General features: G+C 41.3%; 2 protein-coding genes across 2 annotated transcripts; one reads left to right on the top strand and one right to left on the bottom strand.

Moving 5' to 3' along the window:
- Positions 1–521: 521 nt before the first annotated feature.
- On the top strand, positions 522–5416 carry LOC139210776 (serine/threonine-protein phosphatase 2A 55 kDa regulatory subunit B delta isoform). The gene is made up of 10 exons (XM_070840926.1): positions 522–682; positions 886–960; positions 1468–1565; positions 1693–1858; positions 1983–2095; positions 2187–2364; positions 2483–2647; positions 2975–3144; positions 3501–3592; positions 3763–5416. Exons 1-10 carry the CDS (start codon positions 676–678, stop codon positions 4040–4042), a joined length of 1344 nt encoding a protein of 447 aa, XP_070697027.1. The 5' UTR covers positions 522–675; the 3' UTR covers positions 4043–5416.
- A 422-nt stretch (positions 5417–5838) lies between these two features.
- LOC139210682 (BCL2/adenovirus E1B 19 kDa protein-interacting protein 3-like) lies at positions 5839–9070 on the bottom strand. Its single transcript, XM_070840790.1, has 6 exons — positions 8913–9070; positions 8326–8497; positions 8123–8183; positions 7827–7933; positions 7299–7448; positions 5839–6450 (listed from the first exon to the last, which is right to left on the bottom strand). The coding sequence occupies exons 1-6, from the start codon at positions 8953–8955 to the stop codon at positions 6408–6410; spliced, it is 576 nt and encodes a 191-aa protein (XP_070696891.1). The 5' UTR covers positions 8956–9070; the 3' UTR covers positions 5839–6407.
- Positions 9071–10420: the final 1350 nt, after the last annotated feature.

Genomic DNA, 10420 nt, shown 5'->3' with positions numbered 1-10420 from the left:
ATACAAGCTGAGGTACTTGTCAGGTGTCATTTAATTTAGAGTTAGAGCACACATCATATCTAACATCAATTACAACCAAGAGGATACAAAAAGTTCCATCAAACTACATGATTTATAAATATAAGAATAAGCATTTGACTTGTCTTTACTTTAGCAATTGTTCCTATTATGCAATTATGTATGAAGGATGCCTGGGATATGAACACAAGACGCAAAAACACAAAAATGTTTATGCAAGAAATTTTTCGTGTATTTTATTTTGTGTGTCTCACCTTTAATCAAAGTACCTTCCCTCTGATGGGTCCGTTTTATTTGTCCCACCCATCTAGATTACAGCTGAATTGGCTGTAACCGGCTCAATAAGCAGGTATCTGTGCACCACGTAATAAGATAAAGTCCATTGAATGGAAAATAAAGCCTAAATGCACATTTATTGAAATGATGCTCAGGAGGATGGATGGAGCCAGGATGTGGCATGTGTGCATGACGTCATTTCTCCATGTACTGTGCGCCATTTTGGAAGAAAAAAAAAATCACGGATAATTTCCGTGGTCTTGACAGATTCTGGACCCGAGTCTTCACACTGATTGTGGATGCTATCTATTTCCCCGAGCAAGCCGCATTGGTCGATTAGGTATTGGAAGCTGTATACAGCAAGAGCTGCTACATGAAGCAATGGCGGGTAAGCTAGTTTGAAGGGAGGAAAAGGACCCACCTCACTTGATCTGTGTGTGATGGCCTGATTCTGCAAGTTAGCTAGCCAAATGTTAGCGCTGGCAAGCTAAGTTGCTAGTTGTCAAACTGTGTCACTGTCAGGTCATTTTGTCGCCACACGAAAGGCGAATCGGGCGCAAACTAACGCTGTGTCCTTGATCTTTTTCACAGGAGTTGCTGGAGGAAATGATTTTCAGTGGTGTTTCTCTCAAGTGAAAGGAGCGATAGATGAAGATGTTGCGGAAGGTATGTAGCTAACGTTAGCTTGGCGGCTAGGCTACAGCGGTGGGGAAGCTAGCTGGATGGTCTGATTATGATGATGCTCTGGGGGCTTCACGTGAGATGCACGATAGCTAGATGGTCGCACGGGTTATAATAAAAGATATCTCACGTTATTGGTGTGAGTCTGTTTGTGGATTAGTGGCACAAACGCCCTTTCACCTGTAAATGACTGTGTGTCGCTAGCTAGCTGTATGCTAGCTGGTGGCTAAGCTATTAAAGGGGAGCGACCGTGTCCATGACGTCAATGTGCTGCGTCCATAAATTGTCGAGTGACATCATGCTTGTTTTCATTCATTCATAGATGAATGGGCGTACGTGCCTGGCTGTCAGTGTGCCTGCAGCTGCATTTCAGACAAATGTCACTGGCACCAGGCTCTGTTCACAGTAGCATTATTTTAGCTGTCATCAGGACTATCACTGTGTACAGACGAGCTATTAAGTCTGATCTACTCGCATTTGTCTCCATTTCAGCTGACATAATCTCAACAGTTGAGTTCAACTATTCTGGAGAATTGCTTGCAACTGGAGATAAAGGAGGCAGAGTAGTGATATTTCAACATGAACAGGAGGTAAGATTCATGAATGACACGAGCATCTTCATTCACAATAGTGTGGCAGAGGACGTGCTGACTCCAAGCCTCAGTGATAATGTGTGTGTGTAACCTTGTGACTTATGTGTGCAATATTTGTTTGCAGTCTAAGAATCGTCCACACCTGCGCGGGGAGTACAACGTCTATAGCACTTTTCAGAGTCACGAGCCAGAATTTGACTATTTGAAAAGTTTAGAAATCGAGGAAAAAATTAATAAAATAAGATGGCTACCCCAACAAAATGCTGCTCACTTTCTACTTTCAACAAATGGTAAGAGTTTAGTGTTTTTATATTTTAATTGTGTGATGAAATTAGAAAGCAACCGTGTGACTTAACAGGATCCCTATCACCTATCACTTCTGAATCTTAAAGCTTTCTCATCTGTTTTTGTCAGATAAAACTATCAAATTGTGGAAAATAAGTGAAAGAGATAAACGAGCAGAAGGTTACAACCTGAAAGATGAAGATGGACGACTCAGAGACCCCTTTAGAATCACCTCTTTACGGGTATGTTGAATCACATGCGAGACTGTTCTCGTTTCCAATCATATGGCTTTTTATGGTTTCTGTAAAACAAGATGCATGTTCTGTGTTTCAGGTACCAGTACTGATGCCAATGGATCTCATGGTAGAAGCAAGCCCACGGAGGATCTTTGCAAATGCGCACACCTATCACATTAATTCCATTTCTGTAAATAGTGATCATGAAACGTACCTCTCCGCAGATGACCTAAGAATAAATCTATGGCACTTGGAAATCACAGACAGAAGTTTTAGTATCCTTTTTCCTCATCAAAAAAACAGATATTAGATATGTGGCTTATAGGCCAATAGTCTCTGCATTGTATGATAACAAAACATAAGACTGCTAGTTCCTTAACAGTGTGCTCCCAGATATTGTAGACATCAAGCCCGCCAACATGGAGGAACTGACAGAAGTAATCACAGCTGCTGAGTGCCATCCACACCAATGCAATGTATTTGTGTACAGCAGTAGCAAAGGCACCATTCGCCTGTGCGACATGCGAGCAGCAGCACTCTGCGACAGGCACTCAAAGTGTAAGTACCTCCACCGTAGTCCTACAATGCCGAATCAATCACTGAAAAATGTACTGATCGCAATTGTGATAGACTCAGACATTTAGTAAAAATGTATCTAATATTTTGATTTCCTGCATGAAGGGTTTTAAGTTTTGGTCAGACAAAAATAAAATATTTGAAATGTTCTAGATGTATATAATTATTTGATCATTTCACAAGAAGACGTCAGGCTTCACTTGCTAAAATAGCAATAAATATCCCTTAATCTGGAGTTATTTTTGTCCAACAAAGTCCATGCTGGGAATGATTTTGAACTGTGAGGATTTTTTCTTTCTTATTTTTCAGTCTTTGAGGAGCCCGAGGATCCAAGCAGCCGATCCTTTTTCTCTGAGATCATCTCCTCCATCTCGGACGTGAAGTTCAGTCACAGCGGACGCTATATGATGACACGTGACTACCTCTCCGTCAAAGTTTGGGACCTCAACATGGAGAACAGGCCAGTGGAGACGTATCAGGTACATAAACGAATCTTGTGACTTCAAATATAACTGGTCCCAACCCTGTGTGAAAACAAAGAAGCACTTTTTTTTTTAAGTGACAGTTTTAATCAGGCATGTCATGAGATATATCTTTAAACACTAATTTTAAGAAAATGACTGGAATTTCCCCAAAGAATGTAACAATAAGCCTGTTCTGTTTTGTTTAAATCTGCATTTTTTATTTTATTTTCTATTGTTGAAACAGACAGACAGTAAGAGTACTGTGTTAGCTGGATGAGCACTTCTAGGCTTAAATTGTGTCCAAACAGATTAAAAAAAAAACAACTTAAGACCAAGTGAATATTTAGCCTGAGTAATATGCTTTGTTTCAGGTCCATGAATACCTTCGCAGTAAACTCTGCTCCTTGTATGAAAATGACTGCATCTTTGACAAGTTCGAGTGCTGCTGGAATGGCAGTGACAGGTAAGACTCCTTCTTCTTGCATAAGACGGCATTTCACCAGATACTGGCCTGTGGTTAGCTTTTCTTTTAGTGTATTTAATAGTTTCGTGTTCCCGAATTATGGGTTTCATGTATGGATCTATGGTGAGTTTTTTGTGTCAACTAATTCATAACTTCTTTCCTCCCATCAGTGCCATCATGACTGGCTCCTACAACAACTTCTTCCGAATGTTTGACCGCAACACCAGGCGGGATATCACACTGGAGGCATCCCGGGAGAGCAGCAAACCACGGGCTACGCTCAAACCACGCAAAGTGTCCACTGGTGGCAAGAGGAAGAAAGATGAGATCAGCGTGGACAGCCTGGACTTCAACAAGAAGATCCTCCACACTGCCTGGCACCCCAAAGATAACGTGATAGCTGTGGCAGCCACCAACAACTTGTACATTTTCCAGGACAAAATCAACTAGAAGATTTGGGGCTCCAGAGGATAGGGCTTTTACCGTACCTGTGTAGTTAAGCCTTCTACTTGTCTATCTGTATAAGAAGAAACAGCCTCGTTGTCCTCCTGGTGAAGAATTCGAAAGCACGTGTCTACTTTTTTTGCCACAGGAGGTTGATCCATAGGCCTGTTTTATTTTGAGTCTGAGCTTAGGTTGTTTTTGCCTTTGGCACCAGGGCAATCAACATGCCCCCCTGACCCAGAAAGCCCAATTCGGGTCTAATTGACGGAATGGCACTCCCTAGAGGTCAAACTCTTGAACGTTGGTGTTTGTGTTGACATTTTAAGCCTTCATTTCATGATTTAACGACAGAGCTCTTGGAAACCCTTAAAATGACGTCTTGTCAAAGTTGTAACATCATCTCAAAGATTTTGGGCCCTCTGAAGAACGGATTAATGGCCAATAAGCCTAACTGTAACATTCCCCCATTGGCCATGTATTCAGGCCAAACTACTGGTGGAAGAGGCCATGAATTTGGAAAGTGGACCTGATTCTTTTCTCCCCCTCCCTCCTCTTACTTTACCCCAGTCAATACAGTGACATAATTTCACTGACTGTATCTACTCGAGTACACCTTGTCATCCACATAATAAAAGAAACTAAAACTACAAATGTGTTTTTAAATTTAGAAGTATGTATTAAAACATGTTTATTGCTTTGCATGTTTTTATGTTGTAGAGAGGTGGAAAAATGTCCAGTCACACCACTGTCTTTGAGCAGATCTCAAGCAAACTTGTAATGGAAATACTATTTGGGGCTACCAGTCTCAGAGCCACTGTTGGAGACAACCAATAATGTGTTTGTGTCAAGAGATTCATTTCTAGTTTTTGACCATGTTTTAGGGTGCAGGCTGGAAACTACATGGCACAAGATGGAGCCCAGGACAAAGGGAATCTGCAGCCTTAATACCTACTTCTATCAGTGACAGCTACAAGTTATGTCCCCAAACGTTTTACAAACCTCATGTGCATTATTTGTAAATCCTATTTTATAGAGTTATGTCCTCATATACTGCTGCTATATGTGGCTGTCTATGAAAACACAAAGGAGGAAAATTGCACACCATACAGTTTATGTGATAGAGTGCCTCCGAATCATGTAATAAGTAGGAAATTCAGACAGGCCTCATACATGTGCCCTTATTCATTTATTAGGGATGTCACCCAAATTTGAACCGCGTATTGCAAATGTGGATCTTATCTCCGTAGTTGTGAATGCAGAAATGAAGGTTGACTACACAAAACATATACTGATGACATTAAAAACAAACATAATAATGCATTGTCTTTGTCCAATGATTCCTAACATGGTGGCAATGTATTCACTTGTTTATTATTTTGACCAAAGTTCAATAAAATTTTAATTGTGTTCATCTGCATGTGGTCCTTTCCTTTGATTAATTCGGCTCCATGTTTTCCACATATTAACCTTTTATCGGGCAAGGGACCATATTTGGTAACTTAAGTGGGAGTTCAAAATGCCCGCCCTTTGCCTCACCATGAGGCAGTAGAACTACGAGACCTCTCCAAGCCAACCAGCGACAATCAGGCTACATGACAGACCGGCAAGAAACCATATATGGTAACTTCATTGACCTTGATTTTCACCATAAAATTGAATTTTTTTTTGAAAAACTCACAAAAGTAAAAAAGTCTTGTAATGACCACCAGTAATGGTCTAGGGTTGAAATTTTGAATTTCTACGTATTTCACTGAGTGCCCTATAAAGGGTTAACTGCTTAGTAAATCCACCAGAGCCATGCATGTTTTTCCAACTTTTATTCTGAGCGTGATGAACAAAATGGACCATATCAGTGCCTCATTAGCTATTTCATTTTCTTAAAAACACAGTTTACAAATGCACAAATAGAGCAATCAGTAATGGATGAAACCACTAAACCGCTAATGATCCCCTCGACAAAAAAAATTACAAGTCAAAACAATTTCCTTTTCCAAAATTAATTGAGAGTATACTTTTTTTTTTTTTTTTTTAAATCAAAAGCGATTTCTCATTGCAAAAACAAGCTGTGATGTATGATACTTATCAGTTCCCTAGCATGCAGATTTAAGGTGCAGGAAGCAGCAAAACAGTCATCTCCAGGACGGGTACAGCAAGGGGCTGAGGATTGGTCACTGTTGCGTTGAGGAGTGTACACCTTGAAACAGCACTGACAGATCCTCAGTTCTTCATGCTGGTGTGGGCGACGTGGGGCGCTCCATCAGATTGGACCGAGTCACATGGCCACATCTCCCGCTGATATTCAAAAGGTCCCATTTAAGGCATGCCAAGATGGTCACATTAAGGTGACAAGGTATCGCAACACACCACCTACTTAGTAGGTGTTGTGGGAGGTCAGGCGCTTCCCAATATATATCCTAAGAGAGGAGAGACAAGCGTAAAATAAGACGACGCCAAGAGCAAAAATCTTTGTCATTTTTGAAATTAAAAAAAAAAAGATACTGAAGCTGGGACTGTATGTATCTACTTTATCAACATAGGTTTGTCATAATGTTTTTCCCCTCAGTGAGATAATGAGACCTCATGTTGGAACAGTACTCCAGAGATAAACCAAACAAAATGCCCCAGTACAGCAAGTTATATTGTCTGCACTGCAAAAACAGTTTGGACACACCAGATAAAACTGAGTGATCTGTACAAGCGTTAAGAACATAAATGGCTACCTTTCCAACCATTTATACCCTCTCTATACCCTGAAAAATCTGCATGTTTATGTTCTCTGTTTGCTGAATTTTGTGGTAATAATTCTTTGTTGTTCACTTCTGCTTTGCCCGTGTTAGGAGGTTGACGCTGATAAGACCAAGGTTACTAAATGGCACAATACAAATGTAAATAAAACTGTTTTCCCACCACCAAAAATCAAAACAAGACGGGAATCTATCACTCTCAAATTGATTGTCAGGTTGTTTAATAATAGAGTCTGACACCCACTAAATTATTCATAGTGTGTTGGAGCAATTAAAGGTCTGTTTGCCTCTGTGATACTTCTGAACAGCAGGAAAACAGGCCTTTATCTTTTCAAAATACCAAATTAACATCTGGATGTCAAATGATTCCATTGTTTATGTGAATATACATCAACTGCACGGTTCTAAGGATCCTTCTTCAATTGCCTTTAGAGGTTCCAATTAAGTGTTTTTAGTTTTTGACCAGTTTTTTTCTTTGTAATATTGCAAGAGTTAGAAAATTAAATGCTGTTGCTCACCCTAAGCCAACAGCAAGTATGTGAGAGATGATTAACGAAGGGAGGAACAGCTTCAGAAAGTCAGCAGAGAGAACGCCTCCCTTCTTCATGACGCTGGTGTTCCTAATGCTGAGAGAGGTCGAGCGCTTAGGGTACTTCAGCAGGAACTCCCTACAGAGGAGCACATTAATTTTTCACTGTTGAATACATTAAAATGAATGAGTGCCGGTCTAATGTCAAACTGAGACATCTGCTCACACAGACACCAACGTTTTTCATCTTATGAATAGCAATTATAAATGATGGCATTAATAAATATACTTGGGCAAATATGTGTAAGAGATTTGCACAATAGGGTTAACAATTTCCTATTCCTGTAACGTCCGCCATCCCTGTAGTCATTACCATTTTTCTTATTCGTAATTATTACCTGTACATCCAAATAGTACTCATGTGGTGCAATGTCACATAATTATCTTCAATCTGGGCGTTTTTATGTTAACTAAATTAACTCCACTCATCACCCCAAAGTAAGTGGTGGCTACATACTTTCGTGGATTGTTCTCAGGTCGACTAGACCAGTCCCAGATCCAGTCAGCATTTTTCTTCATCATGTTCTCTACTTCCCGTCTTCTTTCTTGGAAATCCTCATCTGACTAAAAACATAAATTGTAGATCAAGTGCTGTCAGAACACATCCAGCACCAACTGGGCCATCACTGATATTAAAAAAAAAAACATCACTACACTGTAAAACATCATGTGAGCCATTTAGAAAACTACACTTGTCATAGTAGACGTGTGATGAATAGAGTTTGATACAGGTCAGTGGTTCCAGCAATATACCTGTGAGCTGTTCCCCTCTGAGCCTCTCCACACAAGAAGAGGAGTCTGTGCTCTCAGTGGGCTGTTGTGAAGGAGACAACACATAAGGGGATGTTCGGTCACTTACAACACATGCTTGAAATACTGCTTTTTGACAATCAGCGTTACACAACATGTTAGACAAACACAAACTGTGCTTCCCTTTCCCCCCCCCCCTCACAAACCTGTTGCACTGAGAGCTTCCCTTGGAGCTGTTTCTGCCCGACTCGTGCTGAGCATCCAGCAGCATCTTCTCCAAGTCAGCCTCCTGACTGGACGTGGGGATTTGCTCCTGGCTTCCATGCTGACTGGTATTTAGGGAACCAGTGCCGCTGAAGTGCAGCTCAACCCAGGAGCCTGAAATCAAATACACAGGGATATTAACACAGGGGATCTGATGGGTCTCCTGTCAATAACACTGGCCTATTTAGGCTGGCAGTGCCACGCAGGCTGGAGATACAGTAGAACAATAAACAGGTGCGGATTGTACTGGACTTGAAAGCATTGTGATTTCGCAACATGGCAAATAAGCCTCATTAACTAACTAGGCCGATGAGCTGTCCTCTTAGAAGACTTATAACTCCACTAAATAACGCAGTAATGTTAAGCTTCAACCAGGCTACTCAGCTAAGAATCCCACACTGTTCAGCTCAGGCCTTTCCCAGGACTAAATTAGCTGATTTGACGTTATTATCGCCTGTTTTCTCCACTATCAGCTAACGCTAGCATCGACACTGGTGACCTAAAAACTGTGTTGTTGTTTCTACTTTACCTTGCAAAGTCTCGTCCGAAGAGGAGTCCTTTTGGTGCGACATCGTCCTGACGCAATCTTGCGGGTCTGCTCCTTTACGCAGTTCTAGAGGCCTAAATGTAGGCGAAATGGTGGCGAAATCTGTGTAAGCAGCTGGAGCGCCAACCACCACAACAACAATGACGCAACGCTGTGTTTATCTAAAATGTGATTGGCTCTGAGGGAGGCACGCACGGCACGCACACCGCGCCGCTGCGTCCGCTCCATTCCGGCACGCCGCTGCGCCGTTTAACGTGTAAAGTGTTTAGAAATAAAGTATATAATGAAGTGTAGTCAGTGAGCCAGCCGTAACAACCGCGTACATGTCAGCTGACAACACTAACTACAATGTCGACCTACAGCATGGGCAGCAATGTTCACAGTATGGTTTTTATATAAGCCTGAATGGCATTAATCAGTTCTGTCTTATTTATCCACCTTCACTTGTTTGTCTTAGTATGAGCCATGTGGTCGTTGTGACATAACAAAGCTCACGCTGCTCAAATTTAGCGGCAGATCCGGTGCATCTGCCCGCTATGTGCAAACCCCGCCTGCTCGGCGCACCGCAGGCGTATGCCGGTGTTGTAATGGTGCGAACCCACTGTTTGCCACCCAAAACAACACAGGCACACACTCTTCCTGAACAACATCAATAATCCTGATTGCCAAGTCTCATAATAGCTCTGGTACAAATAGTATCCATAAGCAAGAGACCCTTTGCTCATGTCAGCTTATTTTACAGTTTGATTGAACCTTGTTTTCAATCGCAGCAGTTCCACACACCTGTCTGCAGATGGCAGTCATAGCTCGTACCTCTAAGTTGTTACAGCTCGTAGTACAACACTGAATATACAATGTGATTAAGGCCACACATCTCAGCCATGGCTTAACATCAAACATCATCTCATTTCAAAATGACCTTCAACACTTGGTCAATATGTGTCTCCTACATCAGCGCGCTGACGTCTGTAGCAGTGCTTTTATGTTCTGACCTGCACTGATCAGAGTCTAAGAGTCCCAAGCCATCTATGATTAAATTAGCAGAGTAATCATCAGGGTGTCTATTTGCACCTTGGTGAAAACAACATCTGCCATAAATGATTGCTTTTTCTGGTTTAGAAATATTTGCATCCCAGCATGAGGAGCATAGGAGGATTTTACCCGTCTTTGAATTCATTTATTCCACAAGGATTAACAATGTGCTGCATTTTGACAAGGTTAAACATGTGTTTATCATTCGGGATTTCTTGAAGAGACGACTCCAAATCTGAGACCGGCAAATTCAATTATGTTTAGTACCACGGAGATTAGTATGACTGATTATTCTTGCATAATTACATCATTTCTACAATTGAGGGGGCTTATTATTCTGGGGAGTGTTCTCCTTCCTGGCAGACCATAGTTTACACAGAATATATGGAGCTTACTAGATCATTTCAAAACAAAGATAAATTGCTTGGGTAACCTCTAAAAAGAGTTCTTACCGCTGT

This window comes from Pempheris klunzingeri, chromosome 12 (genome assembly GCF_042242105.1).
Source record: "Pempheris klunzingeri isolate RE-2024b chromosome 12, fPemKlu1.hap1, whole genome shotgun sequence".
NCBI classification, from domain to species: domain Eukaryota; kingdom Metazoa; phylum Chordata; class Actinopteri; order Acropomatiformes; family Pempheridae; genus Pempheris; species Pempheris klunzingeri.
Note: the sequence above shows the minus strand (reverse complement) of the source record. Positions and strands in the feature narration are given on the sequence as shown.

Bases quoted from the DNA above. Each gene is read 5' to 3' on its own strand.
- LOC139210682 (XM_070840790.1), bottom strand. From the start codon at position 8,955: ATGTCGCACCAAAAGGACTCCTCTTCGGACGAGACTTTGCAAG. The intron at 8,498-8,912 runs GTAAAGTAGAAA...ATTTGATTTCAG, and splicing joins TTCGGACGAGACTTTGCAAG to GCTCCTGGGTTGAGCTGCAC. The intron at 7,934-8,122 runs GTATATTGCTGG...TTATGTTTTTAG, and splicing joins CAGAGGGGAACAGCTCACAG to TCAGATGAGGATTTCCAAGA.
- LOC139210776 (XM_070840926.1), top strand. The intron at 2,365-2,482 runs GTATCCTTTTTC...GTGTGCTCCCAG, and splicing joins AATCACAGACAGAAGTTTTA to ATATTGTAGACATCAAGCCC. The intron at 3,593-3,762 runs GTAAGACTCCTT...TCCTCCCATCAG, and splicing joins TGCTGGAATGGCAGTGACAG to TGCCATCATGACTGGCTCCT.